Here is a 21,646-nt window from a genome sequence, read left to right as displayed (position 1 = left end):
TGTCTGAAGTGGAGTAGCAGCAGTGTCTCATGTGATAGGCTGCAGTCTTTGCCTACTTTCATTATCAGAGAACGAGGGTTATGTTGTAACTTTAATAACAGCGCTGCAGAACTTGTGGGTGGTCGACTGTTACATGATCATCTGTATGTCAGCTGGTGAGTACAGAACATACAGGCTTCTACATGCTGGGCTGTTCTTACCTACGTCATCATTCAATTTCACAGAGCAGTCAACATACTGTTGATCTACCAGGCAGGCCCTATTCTAGCCTGCTGCATTTTCCTATATAAAAGTAAATTAACAAATAAATGATTTATTCCTAGAAAAGATTTTATGCAATGTAGTGTTTACAACTGCACAATGATGTAGAATTATTTGAGTGTTTAGCTTTTCTCAAGTCCCCCTCACATCTAATAGAAAGGAAAGTGAAAGTGGGCATGGAGAAGCATCGTGTTGGCACAGGGAGGATGAGACATACGCAGTTTGGTTCAATATATGCAACCCCGTTCTGGAGCTAAGGCCCATTCCTTTCCTTTTGAACAGGAGACGCACAGACAGGTAACACATGACCTATCCAATTTGAAACACTAATTGTTTTCACATTTGCTGAATGTACCACATTTTCCTATATATTATGTACTGTGTAATAGCCATGAAGGAAACTGGTGCAGCTGTTTTGAGTATCTGGAGTGCAAAAGTAAACAAAATCTAAAATAATTTAGTTTAAGTTAATTTATGCTACATGGAGAATGAATACTTAACAAAACAGAGTGTTTTTATGGAGTAGTATTAACTGAGGAGTCTCACTATTTATTTATGATAACAGCGCAGACATGTGTTGTATCCGTCTCTGTTCTCTTTGCAGGTTAGATTTCTCATAACCAGTAATGCAGGAGGGTAATGAAAATGAGCACACCATTGGCCTTTCTGGTAACACACCATGATGTGCAAAATTCTTTCACACTTGTTTTGCATGTTAAATTAAATATGAAACATCTATATGTTGTGACGTTTAAACATATTGTATATTTTCCTTTTCACTGTCATGAGCATATATCCAGATTGTCAATAATGAGTCCTAAATGAGACAGGTGAACTTTTCTTTGTCCTTGTGTCAAAACAGGATATATATACAGGAATGACTGTCCGGGGGCGCCCTACATCCCCATCTATATGATGGTGATGGGAGCCAGCATCATGTTGAGCATGACGGGTGTCAGCCTCCTGTTGTCCTGCGATAGAGAACGCAGCTACACGTGCATTTACTTCCTTTTTATCTCGTACATCGCTGGTAAGGGACTGTGCTTTAGGTGTATTTTATTACTTTTGGACTGAGTTAGGCTCACTATTTCCCCCCTTGTGTTGAATCTTTGTGCAAAGCTAAGCCAACCGGCTGCTGGCACTAGCTTCATATTGAACAGATCCATATGACACTGGTATCGATCTTCTCGTCTATCGCTCTGCAAGAGAACATTTAAACATATTTCCCAAAATGCGAAACTATCCCTTAAAAGCCAAGATATGTAATTGTGAAGGCAAGTGAATACTTTGTTATTGTGTCACAGTATTGTACCTACTATTAGATGATCCATCACTGCTTTACATTTATTATTTTTTTTTTTTGGTGTCATGACATCAGACTTAAATGACTGAGTGACAATATATTTGAAAATGCAGTGTTCTTTTGCCTAATGTTTGGATTTCTTTCAGGTTGCAATTAAATATACATACCTGCACTTTAGGGTGCATAGATTTTGAGAATAAACACACTGTAGCAACATGTATGTGTCACTAGATGTAAACTGACCTTAAAATACTTAGATTTAAGGTAAATAATGTATCAGATAAAGAAAGTCACTGTCCATATCCAGCATTTAAGTCCAGGATCTACATGGTAACAATATCATCTGCACTCTTTACAACTTGCAGTAGTGCCAACACCATTACCTGAAATGTCTTTGGTTCATTCATCATCTGTGTAAAGCCTAATTATGAAATTATTTACACAGAACTTTGATGCCACAAAAAAGACAAAAAGTGTATTTCTTTTCTTTTTTTCCAGGTAATTTGATTATCTTCTCTATTCACGATGAAAATATAAGCGGCAAACTCAACTGTGACGAGACCCTCAACTCGTTTGCCTGCTGGACAGCCATCTCGACCTTTTTCCTATTATTTTGGTGGATTTGCTCCCGAGCGTTCTCCTTATTTGAAGCCTCTTTCTCTGGTTGCTGTGAGGGACAACTGTCTTATAATGATGCTGAAATGGCTGTGCAGGAATAATTAGATTAGTAGATCACAATCTGTGTGGTTTGTGGATCTGAGACATCAAACTTGAAAAAGTTTTTCTGTATTTTAATGCGTGCCTGATATATTTTTTCATACAAAATATACTATTTTAAAATAACCTTTTCAGACAGTATTATGTTTGAATGTTATTCATAATATTTTAATTGTTAATGTTAAGTCACATGTTTTCAGAGACACACTCAGGGCATTGATGTAATGATGTATAATCTGATGTCACTGATCAGTGATGGGAGGAAGCCATTGCGATTGTGTGTCGACTTTTTCTGTCAACACATAGCTCTGAGAGTAACGTATCTTTTTGGTATTGCAGTGTACCAATTCAACATTCTTCAGAAAGTTCTTCTAACTTTTCAGACTTCTGCAGCTTGTCAGTTACTACAACAGCAGTAATAGATGAGAGACGACAGAGTTTGTGTAAAAGTCGTGTGCTTGTTGTCATAGTGGAATCATCCTCACGGCACAGTCTCTTTGTTTCATTTGATTTCTGTGGTAGTTAACGAGAAATAGAATGTGAAAAAACACATCTTTGGTTTGTTTTTTCAAGTGATTTTGTTTTTGTTATGAGAAATATACAATTAAGATTAAATAATGATTAATTTTGGGCAATGAAACTACTGTATTTTTGTGTTTTGTATTTTGTTTGTTAAGACCAGTTTCTGAAAAGAAAATCAAATGAAAAACTGATGAAAAACTTTTACTTTGAGGTGGATGGGATGCTGCAACCTCCATTGGGCTATCCTGCTTTCCCTCCATCATCAACCTCAGGCCTTCTGGTTCATCAGTGGCTGTTCCTTTCTCTGTCTGTACACTGCAATAATAGCAAGAAGCCACAAGATGTCCCCCGAACACACAAGATTCTCAAAACACAATGTGAAATGCATATAAACTGCTGCCTTTTTTGGAGTGTGTGACTTTCTATGACAGAGGTAGGTCTATGTCCAGGGTTGGGTAGTAACAGATTACATGTACATCATCCCAGACTACATTTTAAAAATGTGTAATAAAACCATAGAAATTTGGGTTACAGTTTTTCTCAATTGTTTACACACAAAAATTGATACTTGAGACACAATGACCACAACATGTAACTCATGCACCAACCCCCTGAACCAATTCTGCTAAACTACAAGCACAATTCCTGCTTTACACTTAAATTGCAGTTCTAAAACACACTTTTTTCAAATTCTCTGCATTTGGCACAATTTTCATAAAGACAATCTCTTGTTTTCACAAGGAACACACTGTCATTCAAAATTCTATGTCATTTGCCCTACTATGTGTACTGACTCATCACATGGGCAAACACCTGGGCACGCTACACAACACACTCATTCCACCAGAGCAGCTCAGGTACGTTGTCAATTGGGACAATGTAAGTTTCCACTGGGCTGCTCTGGTTCGTAACTGGTTGACTGCCCACCCACGCTTTATAGTTGTTTATCTCCCTCCATATTCTCCATTCCTCAATCCTATTGAGAATTTTTTTCTGCCTGGAGATGGAAAGTGTATGACCGAAATCCACAAATGCGTATACCCCTTCTCCAAGCTATGGAAGACGCATGTGGATATATAGCAGTTGGTGCTTTTCATGGCTGGTTTCACCATGCTAGGCGATATTTCTCTTGCTGCTTGGCCAGGGAAAACATTGCTTGTGATGTGGATGAGCTGCTGTGGCCAGGCCGAAACAGAGGAGAGCATGCTGTACAGTTGGGTTTTTTTTTTTTTTTTTTACTGTAACTGTGTACAGTAAATTCTTCTGTTGTTTTGTATGTAGACCATATATTGTTGTATATGCACTTTGTGTTGGATGGGATGTACACTGTGTACAGTATAAAAACAATATTCTCAAATATTTTACAACACACTTGTATGTACTGACTGTAGTAAGTGTAACTGAACAAAAAAGGCCTAAGTCATTATGATGAATGAAGAAGAAGTGTTTTCCATTCATCATAGTGTTTTACACTGAGCACATCAGTGTTCAACTGGTTCTTATAAATGTCTATTCATTTGATGGTTTGTGTGCGTCATTTGAACACAAAATACCATTTTGAGAAGAAATAACATTCTCCTGCAAAATTAAACTTTGTTTAATTTTGCAGGAGAATTGAGGGGTTTTGCCCATTGTGTGTTTGATTTTTGATTTGTGTGTAGAGTTCTGAGAGCATGAGGCATGCTTTCAGAAAATGTGTGTACTGGCGCAGGTGCTCGAGTGGTTAGAGCGCATGCCATATACGCAGCCGACCCTGGTTCAATTCCAGCCGGAGGTCTTTTGCTGCATGTCACATCCCCCTCTCTGTCCCATATTTCCTATTTGTCTACTGCTTAATAAAGGTGTCTATGCCAAAAAAAAAAAAAAAAAAAAAAAAAGAAAATGTGTGTAAACAATCGAGAAAAACTGTAACAGAAAAAAAGACAATTTTTAAAAACAAAGGAAAATTGATCACCACCGAGACTATTTACTCAGATGATTTTTCTTTATTTTTTACTTTCACCCAGAACAGCAGACATCTTCTTCAGAGGTTCTCCACCGTTCTGACGTGGACAAGAGACAGAGTGAGCAAAAGTGTGACAGAACATGTTAAGAATTGTCCCACAACAACTACCCAAGCAGCCCCACCTCTGCATCTACCTGGAGGGGATGGGAAGTAACCTGCTGTCAGCTGGGCTCTCAAGCGCTCAAGAGCTATGTACCATGAGTCTTGAACTCGTCATCTGTACCACTGTTTCATTAGGTTTGATCGTTTTGTTAATGGTTTAATAGCGAGGCAAAAAAAAAAAAAAAAAGAAGGACTGACGATTGATATTCTCTTTAGATAACAGACAACATTACGGCCATCAGTCTACCTTTCTAGACTGCACTGTTAAGGCGTCTAAAGGGTCCATTTTAGCAGGTGGCACAGTCATATATGTTCATTCTAAATGAAAAAAATAATTTCTGACACTCCCAATCTACTTGGAAGTTACGTTGGAAGGACGTAGTGTGGGGAGCGTCTGTACAGCCGTGGCCTCATTTACAAGAACTCTGTATGTATAAGATTATTCATGTTTCCTGTTACAAATGTAACTGCCTTAAGCAGCCAGTCGCCAATCTCATTGGTTTATGGATGCAATCTAACTGCTGTATAAGAGGGCAGGCGGGCTGGGTGTGGGTGTGGGTGTGTGGATGGGTTGCCTGGGGGTTAATGGTGAGGCTGCCAGCTGAGATTTGTACAGTAGCCTCAATTGACCCACGTCCAGCTTTACCAAATTAATTGCATGAAGGTGGCACATCCATAAACGTTACACAACAGATGTCATGTATCTAATAAAAGACTAGAACATAATAAAACAATATAAATAAGTAAATGATTTATAGCCTGACTCATTTTCTCTAGACTTTAGACTCTAAACTCAGAATTTGGCACACAAAACTAATAGAAATTGAGGCAAGCTTTACTTGTCATATTCCAGCCACCAGGGACGTACAGCTCGCTGGGCACACGGAGAGGTGATGAACACATCTGGTTATTCTATCATATTTTTTATTTGAATTTACTTAATCATTTTTATCATATGCACAGAAGAAGAAATGTCTATGAATGTCTGATGGTATTTTGATACTGACAATAAACCTAAATGTACTTTTAGCGTAAGACATTTTCTCTTTTCCTAAAAACTTCCATTACAGCCTTTTAGAGCTTCTGTCAGTTATCTTGTGTTGAATGACGTATTGTTTTAAAGTTGTCTCTATTGCGTTTCAGACTCAACTTGGGCAGTTTGCTGGGTAAAATCCACTGCTACTGATAATGTCCGTGGAAATTCACGGCACGTTCAAAACCTCTGGCTCCTCAGCAGCAGTCGAAGGTGAGAGATACAGAGAGCTTTAAGTCATGTATGCTTGAGGTCATAGCTAAATCATCAGTCCACAGTCGGTGGCTATTTTACACTAACATCAGTGTGTTCCTTAGATTACAGGCAGTCAAACAGGATAGCTTGGAGCATATATTTTTGCATAACATACATTTATCTGTGTTGTGGCAACCATGTCATGTTACATCAACTATCAAAATGACCATATAAAACTTAACCTTTTCATCCACATTGTTCTTAGATCCAGAAACAGCCACAGCGAGTGTGGCAGCAGAGGGTGTCGCATCAACTGGCAATGACAAGAAAAGCGGTGAGTGCAAATTGTGAAAATTTAAAGTTATGTTGGGCTTTCAGCAGTTTGAGGGGTTAAAATAATAATGCTGTATGCTTCATGTTTTGTAGAGGGTCTAGCATATAGCGACACAATAGTGTTTTGTTTAGCTTTGTGTTTTAGCTTGTGAATTATATATACTGGATGTAGGATTTAGGGAGATCTAATGGAAGGAATACGGGAGCAGAGCCAGACCTTCTGGAAGAATACACACCTGGACTCACATCAGATTCTGCTCTGGTCCGGAGCTGTTTGCCTTCTGTTGAGGTCGGAGTTCATATGGAGGCTCAAGTGAATTCAAATGCACAGACATGCGCAAATCCTCGGTGCACGCTTTTGCTTGCTAGCTTACGGCTAATGCGCTTATAATGTCTGTTTGCTGTTTGGGGTAAATAAACAGGTGTGTGAGTGTTAGATATCGGGACTGAAACTAGCTGTAAACATGTTTATTTTCTGCTGTAAAGCTGGGGGATGTTCTGCGGATTGACTCGCTTTTGCAGCCAGCCTCAAGTGGCCATACGATGAACTGCAGTTTTTGGTACCTCCGCATTGGCTTCAATTATCAGCCCAGGAGGTTGCAGCTTGATTACTATAGTAGCCCCGAACAGACAAACCAACAAAAAGGTCTAGAAGAGACCTTTCGCAATTTCGGCTTATGTAATTGGTTTATCAGCCCCTGTAATTTCTTCTATGCACTTGGTGGAGAAAAAATTTACTTGGTTCAATCTGATCACACAGTCCTACACACTGGACTGCAAAACATGGAGAAAATACTGATCTCTGAAGCATGATTCTGAGCAAGCCTAATTTCTAACCATTGAAAATGTATCACACAGTAATTGAAAACTATAGTATGTTGAGAGAAGAGGGTTATACAGATTATAACAGATTATTATAGTATGTTTAAATGTACTATTACAAATTCATCAGTGACTAATAACCACTAAAGATTCATGTGTTCAGTTGTTGGCTCAGTTATTATTAATGCCAAGCTAATGTATAGGGCCCAGAATGTTGTACTTACACCCCTGTAGCTGCTACATGTATGAATCTGTAATGTCTTAAAAAAAAATGTTCTGTCTGTCTTTCAACAGGATCATTCGGGGTCTCGCTGTTCGTCAATGCCCTCATTCAGATAGGAATTGGTGAGTGACCAAGTGCAATTTTTTTCTTTTCAGATTGTAACTATAAACTCCTTTGATTAGAGGGAATAGCTATGGTACTGGTATATGGTTATCATTGGTATATCATTGGTATTGATATATGGTTATCATTGGTATATCATTGGTATTGGTATATGGTTATCATTGTAAACCATATCGAACACATTAGCCGGTACTTTCTGACTTGTCTTGCCAGTGGTTCTCAGACTCATGTTCCTTTGCTGTCACTGATGAAACACAGCAGCAGGAAGTTGTATGTGGGATCATCTAAAATTAAACTACTGTCAACACACCCAGTGCAACTGTTTTTAGGAAACAATGGATCTCTGTGTCAGAGGAATAAGACATGTCTCTCATGGTTTGGCTGTCGGCAGTGCGTGTTAGTTAGATCAAATTATTGTTTTGGGTTTTTTTTTTCTTCTTCCTAACCCCCAAAACCATCAGATTTTCCCTAAAGTTCAGTCAGATCTGTGTCCATTTGGCCAACAGGAGGATATTTCCACCATGACTGCCCGGCCCAGCCCTACATTCCCATCTACATGGAGGTACTGGGAACCGTCACAATTGTAACAGTGATTTCTTATTGGTGGTATAAGGACAGCCCCAAGAACTACCTGGTCATCACAATCTTGACTTTGGGCCTTCTCTTCTGCTTTTGCTTCTTCATCACTGGTAAGTTCAAAAGATGGAACAGTAGACAGACCAATTTAATTCAAATGAAAATATAAATATATTAGCTGAAATGTGAGTGTTGCACATGTTTCTTATGATTGTTGACTAAGTGGATAGCTGTTAACAAGCCACTAGATGGCCCCCTAATGCCTCTACATGATCCTCACAACATTGCTAGAAACAGACTTAAGAATTTGTCAACACAATTGTATAGAATCTTTTTAGATTAGAAGATAGAATATGAAAATATTGAAATTTTAGGGTGAAGTAAAAATATTATAGTAAAATGTTGCTTTGGTTACAGTGAAAATCACCCATACATACAGTACTTGAATAAAAGTCTTAAAGTATCTGACATTAAATGTACTTAAAGCAATTTGTATAATGTTGCTTTAAAGGGTTAATCCACCAATTTTACATATCCAGGTGTGTTTACAGGTCTTGGGGAGCAAAAAAGTAGTAGTGCTTCTTATTTGGAAAAAGAGCAAAATCTTTTGTTGCTCCCAAGAAAGCTGCATGTTATCTGATAAACTGCTTCCAGTGATGAAACTCAGTGGTTAAATTGCATTGTGGGTAATGTAGGCACCAGGTTTTGACAAATTCTAGGATTATAAATCCCCAGGAGGAGTGCCAGACTTTGAAACCAGTTTTCATAGTGGCCAAACTGTGTAATTACATCATGCAGCCATAAGCTTACATTGTGGAAAATAACATTTGAAATGTCTAGAAGAGCCTGTTATGGCCAGATCAGAGAGTCCCCAAGTAGTCCCCCCAGGAATCTGCAGAGAAAAAGTTTAAATTCCACGGAGAGCAATTTTGATTCTGCGGAGAGCAATTCTTGATTCCGCGGCTTGAAAGTTAAAATTCCGCAAACATTAAAAAAACATATTTTTTTAATGTAATAATGGATCAAATATTCTCTTATGAAATTAATTGCAATACCAGAACACTGTAAAACATTGTGGAACCTACTATTACTGGTTTTAAAATAATCAACATCAACATTTTCTTTGTCCCTGTTGGGCAGATTTATACATAAACATAAAAACTTTTTTAACATAAAAAGTGCAAAACTTTTCACCAAACTATGGGTGAAGGTTTAGAAACATAACGTGCCTACTGCATACTGCAGATAGTAAATGTAAACATTCAGTTACAGCAATGAAATGCTGACATAAAATGTGCAATCAAGTCGGCCAGGATGAAAACTACATGCAAAATGTGATATTCTGCGGAAGGTCTTTGAATCCGCGGACGGCCAAGAATTCTGCGGTAATTTCCGCCATCGCGGAATAGCGGATTCCTGGGGGGACTACCCAAGGTCCTGATGTGAACAGGGATTTCTCAAGATCTAGGTCACAGGTCAACAGAAGCTGTTGGGTGCACCTGTGATGTTCTCCCTGGGAGACTCTATAAGGGGGTTCAATTCCCCTGCTCAGTTGGTTTTGTGTTTTCAGGGAGTCAACGCCATCAGTTGGCTCTCTGCTTTTTCTGTTTGGGGTGAAAATCTGGGTTGAGTGTGTTTGAGATTTCTGTCTTTTGGGCGGTTTTCTACATTTTGTTTCTGATCAGTAGCTTGCACTTGACCTTTGGTTTTTGGGTAATTTTTTTTTGCTCATCAATCATTTTGATAGAATCAGTGGATGGCTTTGGGTTTTATTTCCCACCGCCACCTTTTAGACACCAAGGGACCAGTTTGTGTTGACCCTTTTGTGGTTTGCGCAGTGCTTCGTTAGTGTCACAACCTTAAAAATGCCACTGAGCAGCTTTCATAGGCTCCACTGCCTCCAACGCTGTGTCCAGTTTTAATATATAATGTCTTTGAGTGCTATGTTAGACCTGTGGACTGCTTTTCAAAACCCGATGTCTTCATTAACCACAATGCAATTTAGCCACTGAGTGACGTCACTGGAGGCATTTTATCAGAGTACATGCAGCTTTATCTGTAGCCACAACAGTTCTTTTACTACTTTCTTTCACATATGCAAAAGTACTTCTCAAGACCTGTAAACACACTTAAATGTGTACAACTGGTGAAATTACACTTTAAGCATAAAAAGTGCTAAATATACAGCTGCTGAATATTGAAATTGTTTATTTTTTATCCAATTGCAGATAAAATTGAATCAATTTTAAAATACACTATTTTGGCTCTGATGCAGTATACAATCAATAATTGCTCTTATGATTACAAATACAGCTTTAAATAAAATATCTGTGTGAAACACTTCATAAGAATTGCTTAAAGTGAAACTCTCGCCAAAAAGCAACCGAGGCTTTATTTGTGATTGAATATGAGTGAAACCTGTAAAAGCATAATTACTACGAAAGAGGCACTTTTAAGATTAGAACAAGAGAACATTGTTTGTGTACACAGAGTTTACTAAAAAGAAGGTTCTTGAACGACTCACAGTTGTTGCTGCACCGCCGGCGTGTCGCCGTCATGGCAGACAAAAAGTGTTGATCCCCGAGTTCCACCATTACTCTCCTGCCTGTTAGGTCGCACTCGGGGATCAACACTTTTTGTCTGCCATGACGGCAACACGCTGGAGATCCAGCTCCTACGGTGAGTAGTTCAAAAACCTTCTGTAGAGACCCTGGTGATACTACAAGCAAAGTTTCATGTTGTGTCGAGCCTTCTTAGTGTTGTAGAAATAGCGATTTTGATACTAGCGTGTCAGTGCCTCATGCACTCCATTGAAAATTAGCTTGCCCGAAAACGAAACTACGGTAAATCTTAAAAGTGCCTCTTTCATCGTAATTATGCATTTACACGAAGGTTTGACTCATATTCAATCACAAATAAAGCCTCGGTTGCTTTTTGGCGAGAGTTTCACTTTAGTGTAACAGCCTTTTATATACAAACAAGTTTACTACTGGCCTCTTGTTCTCTACTGTAGGTGGTGTGTGGATCTACTCAATCTACCCACCCAACTACGACAAGCTCATAACACAGTTGATACCTCACTGCAACAGGACACTCTACTTGTTTGCCTTCATTGACACCACCATCATCTGCGTGATAGTAGGTCTTATCATCCTTTCAGGCTGCTGCTGTTTTGCTTTCAAGTGTGTTTCCACGATTATATAAATGTATATAAATGGATAAATGCAATATTATCATTCTGCCTGGAGTGTCATCTCATATTCTAAATCAAAGCTACAGCTGTTCTTCACGATATTGTTATATAATGTTTGGTCAAATGTAATCCTCTGAATTAAAAATCACCTCAATCACCAACATCATGTGGTTTGTATGAGATCAATTTTTTATCACAGAAATATAATTTAGATACAAAATACGAAATACAATACTCAGTGTTGTATGTTTACTCTTTTAAAATACAAGTATGTTTGAATATTAATTAAAATGTCTTCACACTTTATTTAAAGTTACATATGTTCAGAGAGATAGTCAGCGCTGGCAATCTGATTGGTCGGCTGAGCTGTGATGTCAGCATGGTTTGCGGGCGAGATTGGCCAGTGCTTTGGCGTGGATGGGCTTATAGAGCAGAGCAAAACTGGAGGGGCTGAGGAGGCCATTGCCCTGTGCGTCGACTTTTCCCATCAGCACGTAGTTCTTACCTGGGGAATATACAGAGAGAGGAAAAAGTCTGTCATGTTGTTTGAAAATGTAATGCAGTGTACCATGTCAGTAGATGAGTACCAATAACAGTATGATACTCTATTTATACTGTTTATGTATTAGACATTATTTGTTATAATAATGACTTCCAAAGGAACTGAAAATAATCTACCATGACTTTAATGTTTGGGATGTATTGGTTAGATATAAATATAAATAAAGTTTCACATCGTCTGCATACATGGAGATTTTGTGTTCTTGTTATCCTTTAATTTTGTAGGTCGAAACAACAGTGAATCAATAATTATTTTGTGTGACAAGTTTTCTGATTATTTTTTCTGATTAATATGCAAATGATCGTAGCAAATTAAATATGTGCCAATTTGCATAAATGACGACAAATGAAATCTGATCTTAAACCTAACTGTGAATTTTAAATGTTTTGTTTTAACTCTTCTGAACAGAGCCAGAAGCAATACAATACAGCCCAACATCTCAGAAAGTGCAAATGGTTCATGTGTAGTGTCCGGTTGTCCTCACCAGAATGAGAAACCTGAATGATGCCAGTTTAAAAATCATTTGTAAGTAACATTTAGGAAAGATATCTAAGCCTTACCCATGGTATGAAGACCTGGTTTCTCTCTTTGTTGTCTTTCTTTACCATCTTGACAACTTGCAATGCTACAGTGCTACAGCCATATGTACAGGTGTTGCATGTGTATGTGTAATATGTAGAGACACATAAAGATAGTTATGCTGTACCTTTGATTAGCCCAGGGCATCTCTTGCAGGTGGAGGTCAAAATGACTGACATGATGGGTCCTGATTTTGTGATATTCAGTTGTCCTGCCTTATAGGCCTTGATTACAGATACCTCAATTGTAGCTGAGCCCCTCTGACCAGTGGTCAAACTTGTAACCTTACCCGTAATCACTGAAAAAGAGAGAGAAATGTAAGAATGGAAAGAAAGATAAATGAGTAACACAAATTAATAGATTTTTGGTTATTTCTAAAGAATTACATATAAATATTTAAGTTATACTCAGGGCTTTTCATACTGCTGGTGCTGTTAGCACCAGGCTAAGAAAGCATTCACAATGGCACATTCCAAAGAGACCTAACCTTCACTTTAGCCTTGGGCTTGAAGGCCCTGTGTTTGTGGGGTTATCCCCTGAAAGTTGACTACACATGGGTAAAAAGATTCCAGTGTGAAATGTGGCTAAAGTAAACAGAGTAGGCACAATATAAACATTTTTGACAACTTCCAATGGATGTTTAACCCAGGCATAGTAGATCTACAGTATAAATTGTATAACCCAACACTTACATTGTTAACCCTGAGTTAAAAATGTTGTGAAAAAGGGGGTGCCAAGTTACTCTCAACCTCAGGGCTAAAGAATATGCTGGTCAAAAAATGTCGTTTTCAGGACAGAGAGAGTCTTTGAGTCGATTTATCAAACTCAACCGACACCAACCATGATTATATCACAATAAAAGCAAGTTTCAGGGGTGTATTTCCATCTCTCTTTTTAAAAGAAACCCTCAGAGGCAACAAAGTTATTTAAAAATGTGGCCGAAGTGTAAAAGTGGTTTATCCCTATCAAAATGCACTAGTCGACTCAGAGGGGGCACCAGGGGAGGCGTCTACAGAGAGGAAAAAAGAGTAAAGTGCTGAAATCCTGTGACAATTGGGAAAAAATATTTCTAGAAAGCCTGATGAAGTCTAGAAGGCAGCTGATGCGGCTCACCAAAGTCATTAGGGCAGAAGCTGGATTGGAGAGTTCCTGTCCTCGCACAGGCTTGTGTACACAGTGGGTTCAGTGGTAAGGCTGAAGAAAACACACACGACAACAAACAAAAACACATGATAAGCACGTTACTTTTTGAAACAAGTGTGCAAATATACATGCAGGTTGTTCATTTTGAAATTCCACTCACGTTTTTTGCTCACAACAGGCTTCTTCGTCACTGTCTTGCTCACTCCAGGTCTGGGTGTCACTTTAGGCTTGATCTTTGGTTTGGCTGTTGGTTTAACTCCACTCTTAGATGTTGGCTTCACTGGTTTGACTCCAGGTTTTAAGGTGGGTTTGGTCTTCAGTGCAGGCTTACGTGTGGGCTTAACCTTAATGCTTGGTTTGAGCGTTGGTTTAATAACCTTAGGTTTAGGTGTAGGTTTAGCTCCAGGTTTAAGTGCAGGCTTTTTAACAGGTGCTTTTGGTGTGGGTTTAGCTGGTTTAGGTTTAGGTGTGGGCTTGACGATAGGTTTGCGTGGTGGAGGTTTCAGCGGTATCTTCACCAGTGGTTTTTTGGCTGGTTTTGGGGTGGGTTTAGGCCGAAGGCCAGGTCTGGGTTTGGGGGTTGGTTTAGTGGGTTTGGTTGCTTTTTCTGGCATTGAGGTGGTCTGAGGTCCATAGATGAAGTCTCCCCCGGCGGTGGGCGTCCTAGATCCGCGGGGCACACTGGAGTAGTAGGCCATGAAGCCATCTGAGGTGACGCTGAGGTCAGAGACGAACTGGACAAGGAGCTCGTTCCCATTTGTCACTATAGTTCTATGTAAAGGATGAGGAAATTAGAGAGAGAATGTTGGACAGACAAGAAGAAGAGGTGTGGTAAAATGAAAGCAATAGACCATATTCACACATGCCATTTTCCTCTGACATCACCAATCAGGGTAGGAAGCTACTATGTTGTGTTTAATTTCACCACTTCCCGATTGATCATCAAATGAAAAGTCTGGATAGTGAAATTTTGAAGGGACATTTCGCCATTTCAATGTAAAACAACATATTTGATAACCCGCTACCACTATTAGCATTCAACCACTTCGTAGCGAACATAGCTATTTGATTAAGTCTGGTGTGTTTAACTTTCAGGCTTAAATAAATCAAAGTCAAAACATGTGTTAATATATTAGAATAATTTAAGCCTTTCCTGTCGTAAAGTGTAAAACTATCAAACAGTTATGTTAGCTAGGAAGTGGTTGAATGCTAATGTTAGCTAGTGGATAATCAAATATGTTTTACCTTAAAATGTGGCCCTACTGTCCCTCTACACTTCTGCTCAATATTCTCACCCTGGTGACCTATCTCCGCAGAATTTCCCAATCCGCCGTGAGTTATCCCTCTCTCCACCGTTAAACAATGCCACATAGTCGTAGCGACAGTACGTGTCGGGCTCCAAGTCCAGCTTCATAAACTTCACTTCAATCACCTGGGGAAGAGGTTGCAATGAGTACACAAACATTCACAATTTCTGAATTTAATGATGGGGAATGAATAATCTGAGCTGGTGTAGTAGTAGTGGTGGTGGTGGTGGTGTAGCGGTGGTGGAGGAGGAGAAGGGCCAGACTTCTGCAATACAGAAGGGCATTTACTCTCTCCCTCGCTCTCGCTTCCTTCCCTCCTTCTTTGCGTTCAATCTCTTGGCACACATGAACACACCTTCGGGCACTCAATGAGGTCTTTCATTTGAACTCTGTCACGAGGCCGCTGTCATACTCACACACACACACACACACTTGCACTACATTAGGGACCTGAGGTTGAACATTTCCTTGTGATGGGCCCCTTCACCACTACTTTCATTCCTCCCTCTGCCCCGCTGCATCAACTAGCCTTATTCAACACACCTAGCTGCCCTATAAACAACGCCATTGAACTAAATCTGAATACTCCTCACTTTTAGGTGTGAGGTAATATAAAATGTAATAGGCTGGATATTTTTCCACCTGTCTCATGAGGATAAAATGGTTGTCGGACATATTTACGGTCACAGCATATATGCTTCAGAGGGAGTGGGTCTTTACTACGTCATAACTCTTTCTCTTGTGAATGCAGATACAAAACATTGTTTACCGTTTACGAACAAGCCTGCGCAGCATTTGCTATCAAATACATAATCTCTTTACAACATTCAACATTCAAAACTGGAGGCTAGGCTAACTAGCTAGTGATGTGCTGTCAAGTTTGTATTCCACTCCAAAAGTGTAGGGTAACTAACACTTAGCTGACGTTTCAAGGGTGGTTTTAAGGGCTGAGAAGTGTGAGATAAGTGGGCAAAGCAATGATAATATAATGCTAGTAGTATTCACTTGCTAAAGTTGCTAACCTAGATCTTCATGAATGAATGATACGCTGTACCACTCGCTCTAAGAAGGAGAAACAACGTAATGTTACCATCCAGCTAAGTGACAGGCCTGTAGTCGCACCCATAATTCTAGCAAGGTATCATAAAGTCTTGGAATAAGGTGGATACAAAGGAGGTAGTCAAACTAGCATTAGCTTTCCAGGGCACATGATCATCCCGACGGCACCAAATTTCACCAAAAAAGAGGTTAGCACACAGGTAAGGGTTACAATCAATTACCATTTTCAGCATTTCTGAAAACGCTAACATGCAAATAGCAGAAGGGATATGAACGCCAACTGAAACAGTTGGAAAATAGCTAGCTTGTACCAACGATCTACATCTGGCGAATCAGAAACTAACACTAATGTAAGGGGGTTGCTGCAGAAAAATGGGGGAATAAGATGTAAATGTCTTCTTCGTGATATTAATTGACTTTAACAAAGGTCGGTCGATGATTGAATGCTTCACCCTTCACACTAAAAGATTAAATTCACAACATTTATGTACAACTTCTGAGACGCTGCACTCAGTTTGAATATACAAAGTGCTTACATTGCTTGGTTCTACTGAGATGTGCCAGGAGCAGCTGATGCCTGCTGGGTAATTAGAGTTAGGCCAGTTGGGCGTCTTGACAGAGCCCTGAGATTTGATCAGCCGTCCTCCACAGAACTGGTTCTCTGTGGGAATAAAAAAGACGACAGAGCCAAAAGGAAATGACTGTGACCCTTTTCACATAAGTACATGACGTCGTTCTGCCCTGTATTACTGTATTTGAGGCAAAAAGACAAACATTTCAGCTGTAGTTTGGTGCAAAATACAGCTTTTCAGTCACAGTGCTGCCATTTATCACTAGAAAATCCTGGTGTCTGTTTCTATGCTTGTGGTATTACATGTCCACACCTTCCACATGTGGTTTCCCTGCGCTGAAGGAGGCCAGGAAGCCTCTTCCTCCAGTGGCGTCGTCTGACACCATCTCCAACATCATGGTGTTGGAGGTGGAGATGAGGGCGCCGGGCCGGAACGTCCCGCAGAAACGACCCAGCTTCTGAATCAAGCGAGAGTGACCGTTGTAGACGTCCAGGTAGTCGTACCGACAGGTGGGGTCGGCCTCCATATCGAAGAGGCGGAAAGAGAGCATGACCACATGACCCTCTGGGACCTGGAAGAGAATGAGGAAAGAGGAAGTAGTTACAGGAGTAAATGTAATGAAGGAATTTCTTTTTCTTTTTTTAAAGCCTCATGTTACCACAGGTTATGTGAGTGACACAACCATTAAATGTTCACAAGTGTGAGGATTCTATGGAGGACTGAAACTGCAGAAATCAATAAAGAATCTAGAGGGTTGTAGCATCATTTTACACATATTTAAAATAAATAATTAAATAATTAAATCAGATAGATAATAAAAATGAGTCTGGTAAATATGGTATCTTTGGAAACTTTGAGATATTTTACAAAAAAAGATAATCCAGGAGGATACATCAAGGTTTATTTAGATTTTTATTTAAAAAAAAGTCAAATTAATATTACATTAAATGCACCAAAAATATTACTAATAAATAAAGATAGCCATTAAATTAGATATAAAATGTTACATGAATCAATATTACAGTTTTCTCTGGTTTTAAAATATAATAGTATAATGAGTAAATAATTAATAAACAAATAAATGAATTATATGGGAAAGTAAATCAACATTTGAATTGATACAAAGGAAAATAATTACTGTGGCAAAATAAAGCAGAGATATGAAGTCATGTCATGTTTCATATATTAATTAAACGCTACAATTATTTTCAGCATTTTAATGGCTTAAGTGTTTATGTTTTTATTTATTTATTTATTCATGATTTTGGCAGTGTTGGTCGTCCGTACAACGAACGGTCAATGAAACTAAAGGGTTTTTGGTCAGATAAACCTAAAATGCTAGTGAGTATCTCATAGTTTCCAAAGACACCATATGTCAGACTAATTTTTGGGAAGATATGTTCAAAGTGACGCACAAAACATCTAGAATAGTGCGATGAGATGTAAATGTGCACCAATTAATGTGATGCTTGTTGTTCTCTGGTATTTGAGAGCTTAGCTGTGATTACCTGAGCAGATGGGAGGTTCTAGCTCAGGTTCAGACGTCATAGGCCGGTAACTGGTCGGTAAGTAAAGATCAGTCTGATCAGCTAATACTTATGTACGTGTGTGTTTACCTAGGCTGTTTGTTTCATGTGCTCATAACTACCAAGTTGAACCATTTAAAAAAGGAGTTTCATATTCACAAGATTGTTATAAAACAAATTCAGACCCATGTCTGGATTCTGTGTCGTGGTGGATGACTCACAGTGATGTACCAGGTGCATTTGCTGTTGGGTTTGTAGTAACTGGGGAATCCCTCGCTGGCCACGATGCCCGAGTCTGTCACCAGGTGGCCTCCGCAGTTGAACACAGGCCTAAAAGAGCATCACACAACCGCCACTTAAAGGAGAAGTTTACCCAAAATTAAAAGTTCAGTCACTGTCCACCTATACTCTGATGGAAAGCTGGGTGAAGTTTTGTAGTCAACAACACATTTCTAGAGCCTCACAGCAAAACAGAGTTGTAGCCTTCTACATAGGGACTTGTTTCAAAACGTTAGAACACAACTGAAAAAAAAAAACATAAGCTTGCTTCATACAGCCTGTCCACTTTAATCCAAGTCTTTTATTTTTTTTAAATCAATTTGAGATCTTGGGGGCTTCTGTAGACTTGAATCCACACATTTTTTGGACTGTTTATTTCCCATCTACTTCAGTTGTTTTAGGAGATTGCCGCAACTCTGTTTTGCTGTGAAGCTCCGGAAATGTTTTGCCCACTACGAAACTTCACCCTGCTTTCCATCGGCGTGTAGAAAATGACAGAATTTTCATTTTTGGGTGAACTTCTCCTTTAACTCGCTCCACTGGAAGAAAATACAAACATACTGAGTGTATTGAGGCATGAGAGCGCCTGCACACACATATATTCACAGTTTTACATACACGCTCGAAAAACCACGGTGGCACAGTCTGTCTCTGTTCTCCGAGGCCCGGGGAGGTTCCCCAACGAACTCTATTTTTTTCATAAAAACGTGGTCAAAACCAAACCAGGAAAAGCGTCAACATACAGTATACTGACTGTACCGCAAGAAAGTTGTCTGTAAGACACAAGCTGAGTAGACGGGCACTTTGAAAAAAATACAAAAAAAAAAACGCTGCACACCACATGGAGTTTGGTGACACACACCCACTCTTTCACACTCAGATAAACACAGATCTAAGCGGGGACCACGCCAGGCTTTTTAATTAGGCGAGCACTCGTTAATTTAGATGTCGGCTGCTGTGGCATCTGGTCAGCTTGTTTCCTCTTCCAAACCTAACTCCTGTGTTGCTCTTGTGCCCGTCTCTTGAGGGGAGACATATTTTTTTATATCTTGAGGCAGGGTTTGAATGCCCGTCAACTTATTATAGTCCCTTTTTTCGCTCTTCAGGCATGCGTTGTGTGTTTGCTGCAATACTTTATGCCAAAAAAAAAAAAAAAAAAAAAAATCCTAGTGGGGGTGGAGTGTCCCTCCCTTCTGACCCTCTGGGGCTGAACAGCCCACAGGCATTTGTTTGTCTCTCGTGTTCAATTTACACCCTCTGTGTGTTGAGGCAGCCGAGCGGTGCGCACACCAACCCTCAAAAACCATCCAAAAAGGACATTTTCAGACAGAAAAATGTGGATTCAGGAGGGTAAAAGTCTGAATTTATGGCCAGCTTTGACAAAAAAATTAGATGTGAGGACAAGCTACTGTAGATGTGCCCACTAGAATCAATGCATCAATTACAGCAGTGCAGTCATTTTGTGTGTTTACGGGACGCCGACCACGTCTTCCCAACAGCGTAACCCTCTATTTCTGCTGCACTTTTCCGTAATCATAATACTGCAACCAGGGGAGGAAAGAAACGGACAGATGTGGGCTTGAAAAAGAGCGTGCCACATGTGCACATGCAGGATGCAGACGGGAAAAACACAAGAGGGACACTGATAGCATACCTGAAGTTTCACATTTTGTAAGTGTCATTTAAAAAGTAAGCTTACCTTGTGTAGTTGGTCTGACTCTGAGCCTCGGTCCATCCCAGCGTCAGAGTGACGAGAAGGCACACTGTCCACACCCTGTCCTCCATCCTGCTCTCCTCCCGAGTTTCAGAAAGAGACGGGAGAGGACAAGGAGAGGCAGGAGGGAGGAAGGAGGGAAAATGAGACCGAGGCGTGGAAAGACGCAAAAGGGTTCAAAAAGGGGAGGGGAGAGAGGAACAGGAGGGAAGTGATGATGGGTGAGGAGGAGAAAAGGTGAATGAGGGTGATCCGGGGAGGACAGAGGGCTGTTTGACGCAGGTTAACAGGGGGAAACAACATTAATTACACTGTACGCTGAACCACGGCCAAAAGCAATGTATGTACAGCCCAGGGTACAGAGTGCTTGTTATGTTCCACCTCTGTGTTGTTGTTTAACAGGCGATGGAATATATGGCGAACGTATGTTTTCTGCAGGTGCGCTCGCTGATGGACAGAGCGCCATTGTTGCATGTGTGTATACCGACATCTTCGCTGCTCTGCCGGCCACAAGCCACACTTTTGTCAGCCACGCTAGCTGCGAGGAACCTATGTTCGGCAACGTCGGCAGAAAAATCCCAACAATCATCGGACGGATTGCCATGAGATTCTTCACAGGCGTTCACGATCCCCAGAGGATGAATCATAGAGGCTTTTCAACATGAATAATATTTCTGTGAAATAGCTGGACATCAGCTAAATGGACCGGCACAACATTTTGTACAGTCGTGGTCCTCAGAGGATGGATCTGGCTGCGGACCCTGCCACTTCTCTAGCTTCCAACGGTGTTCTGGGGACCTTATTTTCCTCTGAGAGTAGCTTGTTTATTCAGTAATAAAAAACATGAGCACGTCTAAGTTTGTATTATTACCCCATTAATATTGTAAATAATACAATTCTGAGTTTGAATTTTCTTCTCCAATATACGTAGTGCCCCTTTAATGGATAAAGGGCTGCTGGTTGGGCCGTGTCACAGTGCAGCCTCACAGCGTTGGTGGAGGCCCATTTTTTAAACCTACCTGGGCACACACACAAGTCATTTGTTAACTGCGAGGTTATTATGAAGATTAAATTCCTTTCTACAGAATTCATGAAGGTGGCAAAGCCCGGCGAAGGAGCCAAGTTCAAATGTAGGAAAGAATGAAAATATACAGTAGGTTCTCCTAAAATAGAGGTCACGCCGGACGTATAAAAGTAAATATGGAAGATCAAAATGTGCTTAATTCTGAAGAAAAATATATATTATTTTAGCAGGAAAAGGCCCATCATTATTGTAAAAAATAAGTCGGCTCTAATGCTTGAAATGCGACTTTAAGAAAGCCCCCCCCAAGCTAGTTTTTTTTTTAACATCAGCTCTCTAACAAGATCCCCCACGCACATTACAATCATTGTCGTCATTGTTATAATCATAAAGTGCAATGAAGTCAACTTGGCCGCTTTGCAGTTGCCCAAACGATGGCATGCCTTTTGTCTTTTTTAAGCTCTGGGTGGAAAACC

At 39.9% G+C, this 21,646-nt stretch overlaps 2 protein-coding genes and 1 long non-coding RNA gene across 4 annotated transcripts; 2 read left to right on the top strand and 1 right to left on the bottom strand.

Moving 5' to 3' along the window:
- The first annotated feature begins 85 nt into the window (after nucleotides 1–85).
- Nucleotides 86–2,921, top strand: LOC115590185 (uncharacterized). Of its 2 annotated transcripts, XR_003985705.1 has the most exons (5): nucleotides 86–155; nucleotides 418–558; nucleotides 866–930; nucleotides 1,124–1,291; nucleotides 2,063–2,921. It is a non-coding gene; the product is annotated as an uncharacterized LOC115590185 (long non-coding RNA). The 2 variants fall into 2 exon arrangements; XR_003985704.1 differs by lacking the exon at nucleotides 86–155 and having other exon boundaries at nucleotides 248–558.
- A 2,801-nt stretch (nucleotides 2,922–5,722) lies between these two features.
- LOC115589067 (transmembrane protein 272-like) lies at nucleotides 5,723–12,152 on the top strand. Its single transcript, XM_030429753.1, has 6 exons — nucleotides 5,723–5,800; nucleotides 6,054–6,156; nucleotides 6,404–6,472; nucleotides 7,588–7,638; nucleotides 8,146–8,328; nucleotides 11,229–12,152. The coding sequence occupies exons 2-6, from the start codon at nucleotides 6,099–6,101 to the stop codon at nucleotides 11,417–11,419; spliced, it is 552 nt and encodes a 183-aa protein (XP_030285613.1). The 5' UTR covers nucleotides 5,723–5,800; nucleotides 6,054–6,098; the 3' UTR covers nucleotides 11,420–12,152.
- On the bottom strand, nucleotides 11,577–20,284 carry pcolceb (procollagen C-endopeptidase enhancer b). Its single transcript, XM_030429752.1, has 9 exons — nucleotides 20,135–20,284; nucleotides 18,378–18,486; nucleotides 16,943–17,201; nucleotides 16,595–16,719; nucleotides 14,988–15,124; nucleotides 13,853–14,463; nucleotides 13,663–13,743; nucleotides 12,677–12,847; nucleotides 11,577–11,913 (listed from the first exon to the last, which is right to left on the bottom strand). The coding sequence occupies exons 1-9, from the start codon at nucleotides 20,218–20,220 to the stop codon at nucleotides 11,783–11,785; spliced, it is 1,710 nt and encodes a 569-aa protein (XP_030285612.1). The 5' UTR covers nucleotides 20,221–20,284; the 3' UTR covers nucleotides 11,577–11,782.
- Between the last annotated feature and the right edge of the window lie 1,362 nt (nucleotides 20,285–21,646).

The sequence above is a fragment of the Sparus aurata genome, chromosome 10 (assembly GCF_900880675.1).
Source record: "Sparus aurata chromosome 10, fSpaAur1.1, whole genome shotgun sequence".
Classification (NCBI taxonomy): Eukaryota; Metazoa; Chordata; class Actinopteri; order Spariformes; family Sparidae; genus Sparus; species Sparus aurata.
This window is presented reverse-complemented; position numbering and strand designations above follow the sequence as displayed.

What these genes read in the sequence shown, in the direction of transcription:
- LOC115589067 (XM_030429753.1), top strand. Translation starts at nt 6,099, where the DNA reads ATGTCCGTGGAAATTCACGGCACGTTCAAAACCTCTGGCTCCTCAGCA. An exon ending in CTCCTCAGCAGCAGTCGAAG is followed by an intron (nt 6,157 to 6,403) that starts GTGAGAGATACA and finishes CATTGTTCTTAG; the next exon opens with ATCCAGAAACAGCCACAGCG. An exon ending in CTTTTGCTTCTTCATCACTG is followed by an intron (nt 8,329 to 11,228) that starts GTAAGTTCAAAA and finishes TCTCTACTGTAG; the next exon opens with GTGGTGTGTGGATCTACTCA.
- pcolceb (XM_030429752.1), bottom strand. Translation starts at nt 20,220, where the DNA reads ATGGAGGACAGGGTGTGGACAGTGTGCCTTCTCGTCACTCTGACGCTG. An exon ending in TCTCAGTAGAACCAAGCAAT is followed by an intron (nt 15,125 to 16,594) that starts GTAAGCACTTTG and finishes CCTCTTCCCCAG; the next exon opens with GTGATTGAAGTGAAGTTTAT. An exon ending in TGCGGAGATAGGTCACCAGG is followed by an intron (nt 14,464 to 14,987) that starts GTGAGAATATTG and finishes TCCTTTACATAG; the next exon opens with AACTATAGTGACAAATGGGA.